This window comes from Rhincodon typus, chromosome 16 (genome assembly GCF_021869965.1).
Source record: "Rhincodon typus isolate 14 chromosome 16, sRhiTyp1.1, whole genome shotgun sequence".
In the NCBI taxonomy this organism is placed as follows: Eukaryota; Metazoa; Chordata; class Chondrichthyes; order Orectolobiformes; family Rhincodontidae; genus Rhincodon; species Rhincodon typus.
This window is the reverse complement of record NC_063347.1, coordinates 13926327-13945950: the sequence shown is the minus strand read 5'-3', so window position 1 is coordinate 13945950 and position 19624 is coordinate 13926327. Positions and strand designations below refer to the sequence as shown.

Genomic DNA, 19624 nt, shown 5'->3' with positions numbered 1-19624 from the left:
TTTCTTCGGCTTCAGTTAGTTCTTCAAACTAATTTTTAATTTACTCTCCTGTGAGATTACCATTTTCATAACTTAGTATAAATATTATTTTCTGCTGTTGCCATTTTCTACATCTCAACAAATAGGTATTTTGACTGCTTTCTGAAGCTGAAGCTTTGTTTAAAGTTTCATTTCGATATTTGTTGCTTTTAGATGAACATTGTGATCTCATTGTTGGTAGCAAGAATGTCCTGTGTTCCAACACAGAAGGAAGCCAAGAAAAGATCAATTCTGTGAGTAGTAAAATAAATGCTGTAACATAAAATCAGTTAATGTGGCATTTTGATACACTTTTTAGATTTACTACAGACATTTCCATTGTTTTCTCAAGTTGACATTTATTTGTTGCTTTGAGTTTTGTTCTATAATAAGACCTTCCACCTTGAACTTACATTAGTGTTGATATTTCCAGGTGAATCTAAAGAAAAACAGTTTAAGAATTACAAACTTCATCAGTGATGTACCTTCCAGCACAAGTGTTATTGGAAAACATATGGATTGCTTTCCAGTAGTCCTATATTGAATCAGAGATAGTCCTATATTGAAGTCACTTTTAGATTCCTTGGAGAAATAAATAAAGATCCAAATCAAATGAAAACAAGTTTATATCATTAGTTTCTGCCGCAAATTCTGCTTTGTTTCCTACTTCCTAATCACTGTTGCATATTTATTTTTTCATTTAAAAATTAAATAATGTAAATGCACAGATGTCAGAAACAACTCATAAGGGATTTCAACAAATACATAAAATAATGATCAAAGAGGAAAACAAATATTCAGCAATCATTTCCCTAAGGTTATAACTTAAGCCTGCAATTTCGTAACTGACCAAAGGAATTAAAACTGGCAGTACTTTTTAGCAACAAGGCATCAGGTACGTTGGATGTGAGATAGGGAAAATTATTTCACACCATAAGCTGCCAAATATGTTTTTCTTTAAACTTAGTTATCCGTTTCATTATGAGCAATTGAATTTGCACCTCCTTAATCTCCATCTCTCTGGTACAGTGACGTTTGTGGTCCGGCACCTGCAGAACTTCTGGTTTTCCTATAGAAGTGCAATTATCCCCAGCTGAATAACCATTGACAGTCACCCTCAGATGCTCGCGCAAGGGAAATTCCTCTATCCAAGTCAGCATCTTCAGGATAGCAGAAGATGAGCTGAAGTAGAAAAAGGAATAGTTTTAAAAACTCCAGTGCTGACCTTCCATGGTCCAGCAAATTCTATGGTGCCATGAGTGGCGGATTAGAAAGATACAACCTATATAGGGGAAAAAACATGAAAACTTATTCTTTTACATGTTTTCCATGACTTTTAAAGTTACAGATTTTCAATTGTCTCTTCCCATTTTTATCACATGAACTTTATATTGACTTTATTATTTCTTGCATTACGTGATGTGTGAATATGTTTCCTTGTTATTCTTACTGTGTTAACCCAAATCTTTTGTTCCCTTCAGAAACAAAAACAGCAGTTGCTGGAAAGACTCAGCAGGTCTGGCAGCATCTGTGAAGAGAAATCAGATTTTACGTTTCGGGTCCAGTGACCCTTCCTCAGAACTGTTCACAGATGCTGCCAGACCTGCTGAGCTTTTCCAGCAACTCCTGTTTTTGTTTCTGATTTACAGTATCTGCAGTTCATTTGGTTTTTGTCTTCTATTCCCTTCATTTTTTTGTGTTTCTACCAAGCCGCGTCCTATTGTCCTCCTAATCTCCCAATCAATATTTATGAAACTAATGGCTTATGGCTAGAGATGACCTTTCCAAGGACTGTAAACATTTCACTACCACTCCAAAAAGATTTGTTAATTTTATGTAAGATTTATTATGGGCAATAGCTGCCACTGGACACACTGCAGCTGGAAGGGTTTGGTGATGCGGGTCAAAGACCATATTACAATTGTGCTTTCACCAGATGTTTCTCCTCGGCCACTTCTAGCTATCACATGCTGCGTCTATCAGTACACGAATAAGATTCACTCAACTTGAGGCTACAATAATTACCTGAATCTCAAATAGGTGCTGCAGCTACCGTTTTTATTTATTTATGGGATGTATAGGTGGCAGGGCCAGTATTTGCTGCTGGTCCCTGGCTGCCCTAGAGAAGGTGAAGGTGAACTGTCTCTTGAAATGTATTTGGTGTACAGTACGGTGAGGGATAGAATTCCATGATTTTGACCCAGTAACACAGAACGAACAGTAATATATTTCAAAGGCAGGATAGGAAATGGCTTGGAGGGCAACTTGCTGATGGGAACCTGCTGCAATTGTGGCTTCCAGATGTTTATAGCCGTGGTATTAGAAGGTGCTGGCTGAGGAGCCTTGGTGAGCCATTGTCTGACTGCCGTTTTAGAAAATGCTTGTTTTTCTATTGCCCTTGTCTGAGCTATACCTATCAACCTTAAAGTATTTTATGGCAGTATACCTCTCAACATTTTTTTAGCCTGTTCAATGCAAAAACAACATCTAGGAATATTGTCCTTTATTTTGGGGCTGTTTCAACAATTGGTTCTTGACATTTTATACCTCAAAGCCTACAGAACTCAAACTTCTCCATATTTTGATTTATTCTGTTTGAAGTTTTTGGGTCTTTAGGATTTTTTTCAACACTAAGTTCATCAGTGATAAATCAAGATCTGTTAATACAGGCAGAGATGCACCAGCTAATGGAATGCTCGTATGTGGCCTGTGAAGCAAAAAAAATCCCTGCTCAACAGGACGTCTAAGATGAAATACTGTTGTCACAGACCTGAGGAATAATAAATAGCTGAGAGATGTGTTCTGTAGTGCTGGAGATCATGAATGATATTGCTCAGGTTTATACAGTGTAATAGCGCCATCAGGTAGTAACAAGCAGTACTACATAAAACTGTTTTGCTAAATTTGCCATTACCACCTACCTGTTCAAAAACCAGAAATACTATAAATCTTTTATTATGTCCCCCAAGCACATCAATGCAGACTGATTTCAGGAAATTTCAATGGACACTTAAAAACACTTGTAAGCCATTATGCAGCTGCATAACTACAATGTCTTTTAGTATTAATGTCCAATGACTGGTTACAGACTAAGTTTTCATTGAGGCTTTAAGGTCTTCTGTGACACCCTATTTTCCACAAAAGGGCCGAATGATCAGTGAGGATTTACAATTTGCGTAGTTGTGTTTATGTTAACTAAAGGAGGAAATTATGACCTGTTCTTAATTTTCTATTTTTTAAAAATTGCGGTATTAACTGTAATTTACATTATGTATGCCTATTAATATTTTTACCACATCTCAACTGTAAGACTCGAGCCATTTTTTTACAGCACAGAGGGAAGCTGTTCTTCCCACCATGAGCATGCTGGCTCTCTGAAGAACAGTGCAATCATTCTGTTTTCCCTGCTAGTTCCTTGCAACCGTGCAAGTCTATTTGCCTTAAGTGTCCAATTTCCTTTTGAAATTATACATCAACTCCTCATCCCCTCCCCTCATAGGCAGCAAGTTTCGGATCATTAACACTTGCAGCATCAAAGTGTTCTTCCTCACATTTGTGCCCCTCAGTCCTTGTACTGTTAGGTAAAAGGAACAGTTTTTCTTTGTTTATGTTATCAAAACCTGCCAATTTTGTACATCTCTATCAAATCTCCCTTCAATATTATTTGTTCCAAGGAACCATTTCTTCAGTCAAGCATTCAGTAAATGAATCTAACTCATTGAGAAAAAGTGCACCCAATCCCAATTTCATGCTATCATGTTGTTTACCAGTTTTTGGGCCTGAATATCATTATCAGCAATTTAACATGTTCATACTTCTTACCACCAGCATCAGAAGTAAACAGTGTTGGCGATGTCACTATTCCTAACTGGTTCCAAAGCATAGTGACTATCCACAAAATGATTTCATCATTTCAGTTTTCAAATGTTTTTAACTTTGAATATTTTTGCTGGATCTGGCTGGGATGTTAACAGTGCATGCCGTGATTGACCCTCCATCATAAAGACTGGAGGGCAAAACAGTAAAGGTGGGAATTAAAAGAAATAAAAGCTGACAAAATTGGTTTTAATTTCCTTTATTAAATTGTTATTACCATATGAGAGACATGAAATGTTGTAACTGTGAGAAGAAAAAAAAAAGCAATATTTGAAAATAAAATGAGTTCCCAGAGTGCATATTATGATTAAACTTTGTACCTAGAGTTTCCAAGTTGAAAGCCATGTTTTAAGATGTTCTTTCCTTTAACAACAATATTTAGTATGCCATCGTTGAGCAAATTTCTCTGGAACTCGTAAATTTCAATTTCCTGACAGTTCACCTCTTTCTAGCCAGAGTATGCAATTTACCTTTACTGCTTGAGCACTGTCCCCTCTGCAAATACTTCTGGAAAAACGGGTGTTCTCTGATGTCTGTCCAGGCCTTATTTTTATTTACGTGCTTAGGGCTACCAAGCGACGTGTGAGGAACTGGGATGCTGGGATTAAACCTGGGCCCTACACTAACTTCGAACCTATCAGTTCTCTGTGAGTAGATGCCGTTACCCCCAGGACCTCTCCTTCGTTACCTTTTTGTCCCCAAAATAATTTGTTCTCCTGTAATTTTTCCCCCCTTACCCCCCCATATTGTTGTCTTAGGAGCAGACTTCTCATCAGGATGTTAGGTCAATTTGCCGTACATAATTTTCCCCATCTGTGATCAGCACGTTTCCAGTGATGTAACTTTATTTGCATAGACACCAGGTAAAATGTACCATGCCTCATGACCCTCCATCTATGGTAAAAGCCTTTGTCACCATGCAGGAATTGGGACACCCACCCTGACTGAGATGAGAAATACCTTCTAGTGTCAGGCATGCTCAGTACTTGAACCCATAAATTCCTGGTTAGGAGACTTCTACCTTATCCTTAACTTTAGCAATCTACAACATTCCTCTTAATTATAATAAGTATGTTTTTTTAAACTGCTGTTAAATTCTCATATCTGCTTCTGACAGTTTCATTTAGACAATAGAACTATATTTGTCTAGTTACCATGACCCTGTTGAAAACAGCTAGCTCCTTTCTCCTGTACTGAGCCCTTCCCCATTGTTCCTCACGAGCACGTTTCTGCATTAAGCATTGGTGAGTATGCTGTATCTGCCAACATGCTGTATTGTTTCCATGCTCTGGCACATGAAGGTTATTCTCTGGTTCTCTCTGTCTCTCCAGTACTACAATTCGAAGCACCTTCATTCTGCTACTAGTTGTTAGCGCCACATGGCTTTTCGGGCTGATGGCCGTCAACAACAGCATCCTTGCTTTTCACTACCTCTACACTGTTCTCTGCTGTTTACAGGTAAACACTTTCTGTCACTAGCAGTCTGCATGGGAGCATGTTTTCAAGTCTCTTGCCTGAGTGGTGGAATTTAACCCATTGTTTCTTATTGGTTATGTATTGAAAATTATTTTAACATATCCACTGAGTATGCAACTTTAGCTTATCTCAGATTTCACAACTTCATTGAAATGTTTTCAAATCCTCGTATACGGTTTGAAAGTAACAGTTGAATGCATGTCTTTGTCATGTTGTCATCCATTACAGTATCATCATTATCAGCACAGGTTTCCATAGTAGGCAAAAGTTAGGAAATCAATGTGGTATTACATGTAAAGTATAAATTGCTCAACCTTACCTTTGTTTCCAGTCCCAGTTGGCAGTGCAAGTAGACTCTGAGCATCTATTCTGTCAAAAGCTCTGGAAACTTTATGCATTTCAACAAGAGTACCTATCATCCTTCTAAACTCCAGAGTATGCAGACCATTCTACTCAACAATAATGTAACCTGCAAACCTTCAAGCATGGTGCTCAGCCATGATGTTACATTACATTACATTATATTACCAAACAGGAGCAGGTGACAGCTGTTTAACAGTGGAGTTTAGTAAAGGATCATTCCTTTAAAATGTGCAGTTAGCTTCAATTCCAGTGATTGCTTCATTTATCTTTCAGAGTTGTTGTAATTGCATAGGACTGTGATCGGTTAAGTTTCTCCATTCTCCTCTCAAACCTGTCCTCTCTCCACTTGCTGTTTTCTTCTTAGCAAGTTTGACTGTTATACTTCTTCCTTCCATCTTTCAATAATGTGTTTTTATGGTTAGCAAATAGGCTTTACGTTAATGTCACATGCACGTAGTAAATTTAAAGTGAATAGGAAATCACTTTAAAGAATAAGTTGCAGTGCCAGATTTATTCTGAGCTGGCTCCAAAATAAACCTGGATTAGCATGGAAGTGAGAGTGAAAATCCCACTGACTTTATCATTCCATAATACATTACATTAAACATCAAGGCCAACTTGTACATACTCAATGCATTTAGGATTTCAGTGTGAGTTATAAAGGTGTGTCTAATATCTGGCCTGCAGAATAAATGGAATTTTGTGTTTATGGTGTTTATTGGTTTTTTTAATCTCCTGCAGGGATTGGCGGTCCTAGTATTGTTCTGTATCCTGAGTGAAGAAGTGCAGGAAGCCTGGAAATTGGCTTGCCTTGGAAAGAGAAGCCAGGGTGATGATACAACACGAGCACCTCAGCTCTCGGTAAAAACAAAACTATTAAATAGTGAGCCAATTCAAGTAAAACAGAAACAGTGTTAAAACTCTAAACTGTTTCTCATTGTCTTGTGGGGCACCTCAACTGCATAGCATTTATTTTCTGTTTGACCATAATTAATCCTGAACCCGTGATCCTTTCCCCTATTTTCTCCTTTCGCATGTACCATTAGATCATAATCACTCACAGCTAATCAAGTGAGAGCAATAAACAGCTAGAAAACCAAAAGATGAAGGGTCTAGGCCCGAAACGTCAGCCTCTCTGCTCCTATGATGCTGCTTGGCCTGCTGTGTTCATCCAGCCCTGCACCTTGTTGACCAGTATCACTGTTATCCACATCCACAAGGCACATGGCTATGGTCCAGATTTTCCCACTCCTTCACTTACTATCTCCAGTATGGTTGAGGCAAGGATATCAGATGAGTGAAGGTTTGAACCTGCAAAAAAAATTATTTCTTTCTCAAATGTAGGACAAGTTAGTTATACACGTGCTAAAAGTAAACATATTGATCACAGTGATTCCATATTTGAGTAAGCAGTGGGAAAATAACAGTTAAAATGTTATATGTCCTGCACAAAATAACAATGTCATCATTACTTCTTTGTCATGTTCCACATCTCTTTCTTTGTTGCTTCAATTAGTCAATTAGGAAATGTAAGAATTACATGTGATTTGACATTCCATCCCTCGAACAACAGCACACCTAAGACTGGAAGCTAATTGCAACATTGATCAAACTCGTATTCTGTTACTCTATTATGCTGTGTGTAAGGATACTAATATAAGACAGTTGTGTGTAAGAATAACTCTAACATTGTTGTCAGACATCTTATCTGACATCCAATGCTCGATCACTCAATCAAATCTGTGAAACAAGACCTCCCCCATACAAAGTCCCATTCTTTTCCAAATGTAAGTAAATCTTTTCCATAAGAATCTTCTCTAATAATTTCCCTATGTAAGGCTCAGAGGCCTGTAATTTTCTGGATTAACCCTGTTGCCCTTCTTAAACAAAGAAATACCATTAGCTATTCTCCAGTCTTCCATGACCTCATCTGTGGCTAAAGAGAACGCAAAGATCTCTGCCAAGGTCCCTGCAATCTCCTCTCTTGCCTCCCTTGGTATCCTGGGATAGATCCCATCAGGCCACCTGAATGTATTTCAAGCCACCCAAAATCACCACTTTCTTAATATTGGCATGCCCTGGAATGTCAACATACCCCTCCCTAATCTTACAATCATCCATGTCCTTGTCATTGGTGAATGTCAATGCAAAGTACTCATTAAAAACCTCGCCCACTTCCTCTGGCTCCATGCATAAGTTCCCTCCTTTGTCTTTGAGTGGACCCACTTTTTCCCTAGCTACTCCTTTGCTCCTAATATATGTATAAAATACCTTGGGATGCACCTTAATCCAACTTGCCAAGGACATGTCTGGCCCCATTTAGCCCTCCTAATTCTATAAGTTCTTTCCTCCTTCCTTTATGTTCCTCAAGGGCCTCCTCTGATTTCAGTTTCTGAAAGCTTACAAATGCTTCTTTTTTCTTTTTGACTAAACTTTCAATATCTCTTGTCATCCAGGATTCCTGAGTCTTGCCATCCTCACAGGAACATGCTGCTCCTGATCTCTGATCAACTGGCCTTTAAAAGACTGCTGTATATCTGATGTGGATTTACCCTGAAACAGCGTCCCCCTGTCTAGTTTATTCAGTTCCTGCTTAATACTGTTACAGTTAGCCTTCCCCTAGTTTCGCCCTTTCACCTGAGGACCAGTCTTATCCTTATCTGCATCTGGCTTAAGAAGATAAGGAAGAGGGAAGGTTTGTTTTGTTTGCTAGTTCACTAAAGGAGAAGGATGCAGATGTGTACCACTGCAGAGGACTCAGCTGATTACCTGGCCAGGCTCATTCCCTGATACAAGGTCTAGTCCCAATTGTACTATCTACACATTGTTTCAAGAAATCCTCCTTGGATGCACCTAATAAATTCTGCCCCATCTATACCACTGGCATTAAGGGAGTTCCAGTCAATATTGAGGAAATTAGCAACACCCATTACAACAACCTTGTTGTTTTAACATCTTTTCATGTTCCTCCCCCTCCCACTGGCTATTGGTAGGCCTATGGTATAATCCCATCATAGGGCCTGCCCCTTTCTTATTCCTGAGCCATACCCATATGGCCTTGCTAAATGAGCCTCCACTATGTTCTTTCTTATTGCAGCTGCGACATGCTTCTTGATTAGCAGTGCAACTCTCCCACTCCTTTTACATCTGTCTCTACTTTTACATCCCTGTCTATCATTCCTGAAACATCTAACTCCTGGATTATTGAGCTGCCAGTTCGTTTCTTCTGTCAACGAAGCGTCTGTAATGGCTGTAACATTGTGGTCCCCTATACTAATCCAGGCTCTAAATTCATCTGCCTTACCTGTTATACTCCTTGCATTGAAATAAAAACACTTCAGACTGCCAGTCCTACCGCATTCACTGACCTGGTCCTGCCTGTTCTTCTTGTTAGACTTACTTCACTTAACCTGTACCTTCCCCTGAATCACTCTGCACGCTCACCAACTGCTCTGGTTCCCAAACCTCCCGAGTGGCACTTGCAAACCTCCCTGCCAGGATATTGGTTTTCCTCCAGTTTAGGTGCAACCTGTCCTTCTTGTACAGGCCCCTCCTGCCCTGGAAGATATCCCAATGATTCAAATATCTGAAACTCTCTATCCTACACCAGCTCTTTAGCCACACATTCAACTGTATATTATCTTCCTACATCTGGCCTCACTAACATGTAGCACAGGGAGAAATCCCAAGATTACAACCCTAGAGGTCCTGCTATTCAACTTTCTACCAAACTCCCTAAATTCCCTTTGCAGGACCTCATCTCTCTTCTTTCATATGTCCTTTGTACCAATATGAACCACGGCCTCTGGATGCTCACCATCCCCTTTCAGAATATCTTGTACCCACTCAGATCCTTGACCCTGGACCAGGGAGGCAACACACCATCTTGGAATCTTGGTCTCTGCTACAGAAATAAATAAGAACATAAGAAATAGGAACAGGAGTAGGCCATCTGGTTTCTCCAGCCTGCTCCACCATTCAATAAGATCATGGCTGATCTTTTTCGTGGACTCCGCTCCCCTCACCATAATGCTTAATTCCTTTACTGTTCAAAAATCTATCTTTCCCTTAAAAACATTCCACAAGGTAGCCTCAACTGTTTCACTGGGCAGGGAATTCTACAGATTCACAACCCTCTGAGTGAAGAAGTTCCTTCTCAACTCAATCCTAATTCTGCTCCCCCTTATTTTGAGGCAATGCCCCCTAGTTCTAGTTTCACCCACCAGTGCAAACAACCTCCCTGCTTCTATCTTTTGATAAAGAAACTGGCCAAGTTGTCCTGAATTCAATAGGAAAGCCCCAATGCTCAAGAATGACCTTAGAAATGATCACAGTTTTTCAGCAAATTTTGTCTCAAAGATAAGTCAAAATGTCATGAATATCTTCACAGCACTGAAAACCAAGAACCCATTTATTTCTAACTTAGAATAATATATACCAAACTTTAATCACAAAGATGCATAAAGGAAATCTGTTTGCAGCTGAAAACTTCATATTGAATTGATCTTTGTGTTTGTGTTCCACCGTTTCCTCTGATATCAACATTTTGTTCATAAAAAGTATATACCCACACATACTTACAGTGCATAAAAGAGATCATGATTGTTGGATTTAAATTTCACAGTAAAGGTGGAGTGTATAGCAGAATTAAATCGGCACTTTATCTCATTTCGCCACATGACTCCAAGGATTCTGGCTGCTTCATTTCAGTTCACTTGTTTGCCAGTGGTTTTCCGTTCACTTGTAGGTGCAGCAAGTTCCTGCCGTGCGACATTAACATGTAGACATATTTGTTCTTGTGCTGCTAGGGTTCCCATCCGTACAATAACACATCACTGTTTGAGGAAAGCGGATTGCATCGGATAACACTTGGGACATCAACAATATCATCAGTTAGCACTGCCCGGTCTGCACGGACTCACTCCAGCCAGCCTGGCTATCTCAGGTATGCCAATAGGAAATAGCCATTAGGAAAAACTGCATCGTGTTTTTACACTGGGGAATAGTAAAGCTTTTATATGAAGTTCTATCGTGGAAAGAAATGACAACAGAAATGTAAATTACACTTCTCTGCCAATAAGTGTGGATTCTATATTCAGACTGGTGATACTATGTCCTTGTTACCACCAAGTGGAATGGTGTACTTTGGGCAGAAAGGTTACTTTAGATGCCATACCTTATATTTTGATACATTAACGCATGCTGCTGATGCCTGAAAACAAAGGTGGCAATGTGATTGAGTTATCAGAGACGTAACTGGCCCAGTCTCCTTATCCAATGAAAGAAACCACTTTAAGAGAGTGGCTGAAGAATGCATTGCCCAAAGTTGGTTTCAGTCTCTCTCCAAGAGAGCCAGGCAGTAGAGTTTTAGAGGCACGTCAGGTTAGAGATAGAGATGTAATATCCACTGTAATTGGACTGCAATAAGAAGGACTGAGTTTAGGGGCTATTAATGCCATAGTGGTTGCAATTCCACGTCCATTTCCAGGCACCAAGTCAAGTGAAGAGAGTTACCTGAATCCTTCTGTTTTATCTTGCAGCACATTCCACCAGGTTTGTTGTCCTGAATTTTCTGTTCTTCATAACACTTTTCTCCTTGAGGTGTTGATATCTGTTCACTAGAGTAAGTTTTACACTGGTACTTTGCCAAGCGACCATTTTTTTGACAAGAAATTGTGTTATTGCTGTGTCCAATCCTACCTTAACCAATGGCTGAGCGTACACTTCCAGCACAAAGAAATTGATTGTATATCCTTAGTTGAACCAGTGACCAATTGTGTACTCCCAACTTGGGTATAGCCAGGGTATAATCTAAATTAGAGCCCTCAAAAAATATAAAAGTGCTGAACTTAAGGAAAATTGGCTTTCACGGTCCTGTTTTTGACCGGAATTCTAATTCAGGATCCAAACATGAAAAGTGAGTTCACCAACCAGTCTTTTGAAATGTAACAAAAAGGTGTACTAAAACTTGGTTTTGTTATGCATTCTTCTCAATCTTTTTTGCTTTTTTGCATCCCTCAGAGAAAATTTGTTGGTACAACAGGGTTCTGCCTTGGATCAAACCTTGTTGGGTCACACTGGGCCTACTGACATAGACGTTGCAATGTTTCATCGACCACAGGATGCAGGTGGAGGAGGAGGTGAGGTTATTACAAAATATCACTGTACGTCAACAGAAACATTTAACTTCTCTTTGTGACATTAGTTGTTTCTGTACTATACATTTTCTCCTCAACAGATTTTATATTTGCGCAACGTTGAACACTACTGGTCTGTAGAGTTTTCTATGATTTTCATTGAAGTGCTGCTGCACCTCAGCGCGTAGCAGTGTCAGCTTTGCCCCAGGGCACTTTGGCCAAGCTAAACCTTAAAAACCTTCAAATAAGGAAAGCTCATTCAGTTCATCAAACCAATTCCTGTCCTGTACCCTTTAAAATTCATCGCACTATTGATCCTACTCAACTTGTTAAAAACATTCTTTCATGAGACATGAGCATCTCTATCTCGGCCAACATTTGTTGTTCATTCATGATTTTGTTTGAGAAGTGGTGAGCCAGCTTCGTGAACTGCTGAAGCCTATATATCCACGATGCTACTGTGAAACAAGTTCCAGTATTTTGATCCAGTGACAGTGATAGTTCCAAATCAGCATGGTGTATATTTGGAGGAGACCACCTTGCAAGTGGTGGTATACTAAACTGGGAAAATGGAAAGTTGTTGCAGCTTTAAACTGCTCACCAAAGTCAAACTGGTTTGCTGACTGGTTAACTCGAGTAGACAGGCTGGGGGAAGTGGTGGAATGTTTGGATGAATGGTAAACAAAGAGGAAATTTGGCCAAGACAACAAGGTGCAGAGCTGGCTGAACACAGCAGGCTAAGCAGCATCATAGGAGCAGAAAGGCTGACGTTTCGGGGCTAGACCCTTCATCAGAAATGGGGGAGGGGAAGGGGGTTCTGAAATAAATAGGGAGAGAGGGGGAGGCGGATAAAAGATGGATAGAGGAGAGAATAGGTGGAGAGGAAACAAACAGGTCGAAGAGGCGGGGATGGAGCCAGTAAAGGTGAGTGTAGGTGGGGAGTTAGGGAGGGGATAGGTCAGTCCAGGGAGGACGGACAGGTCAAGGGGGCGGGATGAGGTTAGTAGGTAGGAGATGGGGGTGCGGCTTGAGGTGGGAGGAGGGGATAGGTGGGAGGAAGAACAGGTTAGGGAGGCGGGGACGAGCTGGACTGGTTTTGGGATGCGGTAGGGGGAGGGGAGATTTTGAAGCTTGTGAAATCCACATTGATACCATTGGGCTGCAGGGTTCCCAAGCAGAATATGAGTTGCTGTTCCTGCAACCTTCGGGTGGCATCATTGTGGCACTGCAGGAGGTCCAGGATGGACATGTCGTCTGAGGAATGGGAGGGGGAGTTGAAACGGTTCGTGACTGGGAGGTGCAGTTGTTTAGTGCGAACCGAGCATAGGTGTTCTGCAAAGCGGTCCCCGAGCCTCCGCTTGGTTTCCCCGATGTAGAGGAGGCCACAACGGGAACAGCGGATGCAGTATACCACATTGGCAGATGTGCAGGTGAACATCTGCTTGATGTGGAAAGTCTCCTTGGGGCCTGGGATGGGGGTGAGGGAGAAGGTATGGGGGCAGGTGTAGCACTTCCTGCGGTTACAGGGAAAAGTGCTGGGTGTGGTGGAGCTGGAGGGGAGTGTGGAGCGGACAAGGGAGTCACGGAGAGAGTTGTCCCTCCGGAAAGCAGATAAGGGTGGGGAGGGAAAGATGTCTTTCGTGGTGCGGTCGGATTGCAGATGGCGGAAGTGTCGGAGGATGATGCATTGGATCCGGAGGTTGGTAGGGTGGTACGTGAGGACGAGGGGGATTCTTTTTTGATTCTTATTGCGTGGACCGGGTGTGAGGGATGAGTTGCGGGAAATGTGGGAGACACAGTTGAGGGCGTTCTCGACCACTGAGGGGGTGAAGTTACGGCCCTTGAAAAACGAGGACAACTGAGATGTACGGGAGTGGAATGCCTCATCCTGGGTGCAGATGCGGCGGAGGCGAAGGAATTGGGAATAGGGGATGGCATTTTTGCAGGAAGGTGGGTGGGAGGAGGTGTATTCTAGGTAGCTGTGGGAGTCAGTGGGCTTGAAATGGATATCGGTTTCCAGGTGGTTGCCTGAGATGGAGACAGAGAGGTCCAGGAAGGAGAGAGAGGTATTAGAGATGGTCCAGGTAAACTTAAGGTTGGGGTGGAAGGTGTTGGTGAAGTGGATGAACTATTTGAGCTCCTCGTGGGAGCACGAGGCGGCGCCGATACAGTCATCAATGTAACGGAGGAAGAGGTAGGGTTTAGGGCCAGTGTAGGTACGGAGGAGGGATTGTTCCACGTAACCTACAAAGAGGCAGGCATAGCTTGGGCCCATGCGGGTACCCATGGCCACCCCCTTTGTCTGTAGGAAGTGGGAGGAATTGAAAGAGAAGTTGTTGAGGGTGAGGACGAGTTCGGCTAAGCGGATGAGGGTGTCAGTGGAGGGGGACTGGTCGGGCCTGCGGGACAGGAAGAAGCGGAGGGCCTTTAGGCCATCTGTATGGGGTTTCATTGATAGGATTTGAATTGCATATTATTGATAGATATACAGATGCTGTCTGAAACAAATGCTCAATTTTGTTCATAATATTGTTTCATTGTGTTATACATATAATTGGAAGCAACCCTGCAAATAAAACTAGTGTTACCAGAGGTTAAAACCTACTGGTAGATCTTCTTGACTTTAATCTGCTTTTTGGGTCTGATTGTGCGAAAGCTGGCATCTGAACCCATATACATAGACCAAAGTATTTCCCCAAAGAAGGTAGCAGTTAAAGTGGCAGACCTCTTTACTCTAACTCAGAGCAATCGAGCAACCATGAAGCTGATATGTGTGAAGTTGTCTTTGCCAAATTCATCCAGGTTATAAAGGGGACACGTTCAGCATCGAGGATACAGGTCTGTGCCTGGGCCTGAAACTTCAATAAAATATATAATGATAAAGTCCAGTTTTCAGTGTCTGTCTGGAAGCCAGTAACTTCAGAAGGTTGTAACGTTCAAGTCTCAGGATGTTCCAATGGTTGGTCCTTGGAGTGTTTTTTTTAAGGCTACTGAGATCTGTTTAAGGGTCAGTGAAAATAGTCAGTGTTAATCATTTTTAGGAGACAGTGAAGAGAAAACACTATTGCTAAAGTGCTGCTATTAGCTGGCTCCTTGCAGCTCAAGGTGAAGAACAGCCAATGGGCAATGCAATTCTGCTCGGAGCTTGAACTTGGCCAGTGATAACATACTAGAGCATAGCGATGTGAAACCCAGGGGGATGCAGATTCAGGAGAACAGATTAAGTAGTTGGGAGGTGAGTAGTTTTTAGCAGCAGCATGGTTGAGGAGCAAGGGTAGTACCTCTTTATAGTCTGGCTGAAGTTAGAAATCACACGACACCAGGTTATAGTCCAACAGGTTTATTTGAAAGCACAAGCTTTCGGAGCTGAAGAAGGACTGAGGCTCCAAAAGCTTGTGTTTTCAAATAAACTGTTGGACTATAATCTGGTGTTGTGTGATTTCTAACTTTATCCACCCCAGTCCAACACCAGAACCTCTACATCATAGTCTGGCTGAAACAGAGGAAGGTAACTTCAGATGTTGGTCAGCTCAGCTGCAAAAGAAGGACAAGAAGTTTCAGCCTGGAAGCTGAAGGAAATTCAGGGGCAGAACTGTCTCTATGTAGCCGGCTCTTTGTTAAAAAGCTGGAATTGTACTAGTAATTAGCTGCTTACAAGCAGTTTCAAGAATCCTGGGAATGTGGTCTCAGGAGAAGAGTTTGTGGTATTAGAGTGTGCACAGCTATTGAGACAGGCTGAGATGGAGCTCCTTTGAAAAAGTTCCAGCACCTAGATCTTGAAAAATGAAGGATTGGAATTCTTTGTGAAGGAAGAGAAGTTTTAATGAGATGTGGTGATTCACAATGTCTGGCTGGATTGCTGAGAAATCGGTAGAATCTGCCTTTTAATATGCTGTGCAGGATGTTTGACCACAGTTTGTCTGTTAGCTCAAGCCTAAGGCATGCCAACAAAACAGCAAACTAGAAGGGCTCAATATTGGATAAAGTGCTGTTACTTCAAGTTGATAAGGTACTGAGACTGGACATAATGCATTCAGGGATATTGAAGGAAGTAATAACTCCAAAGTGATAAGTCTTCCCTGAATAAGAGGGATATGCTAAATATTTGGAGTCTTATGCTATTGTTCGAAAAGTTTGTAAAGATAAACCAGCAAATATAGGCCGGTCAAATTTGCTTCAGTGGTGGAGAAACTTCTACAAACAATTATTTGGGACAGAACTAAGAGTCTCATCGAAAAATGTGGATTGATTCAGAAGATTCAGTATTGTTGAGGGAAAATCTTGTTTAATGAACCTGCAGGAGATTTTTGAAGAGAAAGCAGATGGACTTTGGTGAGGGGAAGGTCTAAGATGTCGTGCTCATGAAAGGTGTTTGATAAAGTGCATCACAGCAACTTGTGAGGAAAGTTTAGCTCATGGAATAAAAGGGACAATAGAAACGATGATACATAATTAGCTAATTTTAGAAAAAAAAGAGTATTTTGGGTATTTTTCAGGCTGGAAGGAGGTTTGTAGTGGAATTCCCCAGAAATCTAGTGGAATCCTTGGTTTTCCTGATGTGTGTTAATGGTCTAGATCTTGGTTTGCAGGGGACAATTTTGAATCTTCTGGACAATATAAAACCAGAGAGATATTGTAAAGAAAGACATTGACTCGGTGCTGTGGACAGATAGGTGGCAATCTGGAGAAGTGGTACAAAGAATATGGAGAGACAGTCCCAAATAAAGGGTACTATTTCGGATAATGTACAGGAGTAGAGAAACCTGGGTGTATGTGTAAGTAAGTCATTATAGGTAGCAGGACAAGTAGAGAAAGGTGTTAATAAAGTATTCAGTCTTCGAAACTTCATAAATAGGGAAATAGAGTACAAAAGCAGAGGGGTCGTGATGAACTTGTAAAAGACGCTGGTTAGACCTGAGGAGTATTCTAGGTACCACAGTGCTGGAAGGATGTGAATGCATTTGAGAGGGTGTGAGGTTTGTGAGAATCATTCCAGGGGTGAATCCCATCACTTATAGGAGAAGATTGGAGAAGCTGGGGATGTTTTCCTCGGAGAGGAGAATGCTAAGGGTAGATTTGATCGACATTTTCAAAATCATGAGGGGCCTGGACAGAGTGGATAGGGAGAAACTGTTCCCACTCATAAACTGGTTAAAAAAAAACCAAAGAGCATAGTTTTAAAGTGTTTTGCAAAAGAAGCAAATGAAACATGAGAATTTTTTTTCATAAAACTGAATTGAATTGAGTTAGCTTTGGTGGATAGTGTATGGGATGCACTGCCTGGAAATATGGTGGAGGCAGGTTCAGCTGAGGATTTCACAGTATCGAATGATTAAATAGAAACATGCAGGATTACAGGAAACGGACAAGAGACTGGCTCTAAGTTAAAATGCTCAGACAGCCAACGCAGATCGAAAGGTCCAAAATTCCTCCTCCAAAACCAACAATTCTGTGAACTCACATTTACTTCAGAGTTATTTCTGCATGTTAGAATTTAAATCATTTGAATATTATAGGTTGTTTTAGTTTTCCAGCCTTGTATGGTATAAAGTTTATTTTGTTAGTTCAAAAAGGATAGAATCTTCTGGCTTTGTTCTCTTAGTAACCTGGGATTTTAAACTTTGTCTACTTTAAATAAGAATGTTACTGGCCCCGAATGGGATCATAACAAATTTGGTGGTCTCATCAAGGGTGATAACAAGATGTACAGAACACATTCAAATACTGCATGGCAGTAGACATCTCTTGCAACAAAAACTTATACCTTTTTTTCTTCATTCACTTGTGGGACATGGATGCCGCTGGCTGGGCCAACATTAATTGCCTGTCCTTAGTTGCCCTTGAGAAAGTGATGGTGAGCTGCCTTCTTGAACCACAGTCCATGTGCTGCCAGTAGACCCACAATATGCTTGGGAGGGAATTCCAGAAATTTTGACCCAGCAACATTGAAGGAACAATGATATTTCCAAGTCAGGATCTTGAGTGATTTGGAGGGGAACTTGCAGGTGGTGGTGTTCCCATGTATCTTCTGCCCTTGTCCTTCTAGATGGAAGTGTTCCAACATGACACACATTTCTGTCCGTTGTAAAATATGAGCCTTCACAAATAACGCATTTTTTAATGATCTTTATATTCAACTGTGCAAAGACAATGGCTCTACAAGGCCAAACAACAGACAGATATAGGTTAAGCAAGGAACTCTTAAGTAAACCTATACAGACTTAGTGTCTGTGTGTCTCTGTGTATCGGAAGGTCCAGGTTTAAGTCGCACTCCAGACTTGAGCACAAGGATCAAGGCTGGCACTCCAATGAAGTACTGAAAACCTGGTGCAATGCCAGAGATGCCAATCTTTTGAGTGAGACATTAAACAGAGGCCTCATCCCCCCTTGGCATTATTTCAAAGAGCAGATTTATCCCCAGAATATTGGCCTGTATATTTTTATCATCAATATCAAACAAAAACAGAGATTGGATCATTATTACTTTGCTGTTTGTGGGAGCTTGCTGTGTGCAAATGGACTGCCATGTTACAGCAGTGGCTGCATTTCATTATTTCATTCACTATAACATGCTTTGAAATGCCCGGTGGTTGTTTTTTCCTTGCAAAGAACATATTTAAGATTACCTCCATTAAATACATTGTAAGCCAATGATTAACTGTAAGAATTATTATCATAAAGAAACAGATAATGCTGCAGTTACTCGACAGGTCATCCAGCCTGTATAGAGAAAGAAACTAAGTTAGCATTTCAGTTCAATGATGACCTTTGGTCTGAAGGTCTTAAAAGTTTTGATGTAATCTGAAACATTAACTCTGTTTCTGTGCACAAAAGCTGCCTGAACTCCATAATTGCAGCTTTTTCTAGGGTTTTTTTAATGTGTTTAGCACAGCTGATGTTAAGCACCAAGAGCACACAAACAAAATTATATCAACACGAAATGGTGGTATGACACAGGATTCCAAAAACCATCTAATTTTAATTTTTAAAAATTGATTTGGACTATGGGCATCACAGTCAAAACTGGCTTTTGTTCCCCATCCCTAATTACCAACTGAGTGGCTTGTTAGCCAGAGTGCAGTTAAAACCTAGACACATTTGTTGTGTGACTGGAGTCGCATACAGGCCAGATTGGTAAATACAGCAGGTTTCCTTCCCTTTAGGACGTTAGTGAACTAATTGGGTTTTTAATGACGAGTTTTATGTCACTTTTACTGATGCCACATTTTTACTTTCAGATTTTCCAAACTGCATTCAAATTCTCAAGCTTCCATGGTATGGTTTTAACTCATGTCCTCTGGATTATTAGTCCAGGATAGGAGTAAATACCAGTCCAACAACATATTACCATGAAAGTTAGGGGAATGAAAGCTACTGGAACAATTTATTTCACAGCTGTTTTGCTTTAGTATTAGCTGGTTAATTCAAGAACGCATTTTCAGAGTGTAACTATGAATTGTATGCAATCATAGACATTTATAGCAAAGAAAGAGGCCAGTTGACCTGCCTTATGTCCTTGCCAGCTGAGAAAGAGCTATTCTGTCTAATGCTATTATCCAGCTGTTGGGCCAAAGCCTTTTAGTTTATGACATTTTTAGTTTATGACATTTTTAAATGTCAATTGATTATTGGTGATATGAGCAGATGCTTCACATTAGTGAGATGTTAAAGTAAATGATTACTGTTAGCATTAAAACAATGGCCAAGGGATGGTGCATGATTGTATCCATGAAGAATTCATCATTTCCATCACC

The 19624-nt window shown here is 40.8% G+C and overlaps 1 protein-coding gene across 1 annotated transcript in view; it reads left to right on the top strand.

The window, feature by feature from the left end:
• Positions 1–19624, top strand: part of celsr3 (cadherin, EGF LAG seven-pass G-type receptor 3) — a 232178-nt gene that overhangs the window by 189522 nt on the left and 23032 nt on the right. The window contains exons 27-31 of the mRNA XM_048606305.1: positions 193–272; positions 5226–5352; positions 6475–6594; positions 10542–10678; positions 11755–11873. Coding sequence (XP_048462262.1) covers positions 193–272; positions 5226–5352; positions 6475–6594; positions 10542–10678; positions 11755–11873 — 583 coding nt within the window. The remainder of the gene's footprint in view (positions 1–192; positions 273–5225; positions 5353–6474; positions 6595–10541; positions 10679–11754; positions 11874–19624) is intronic.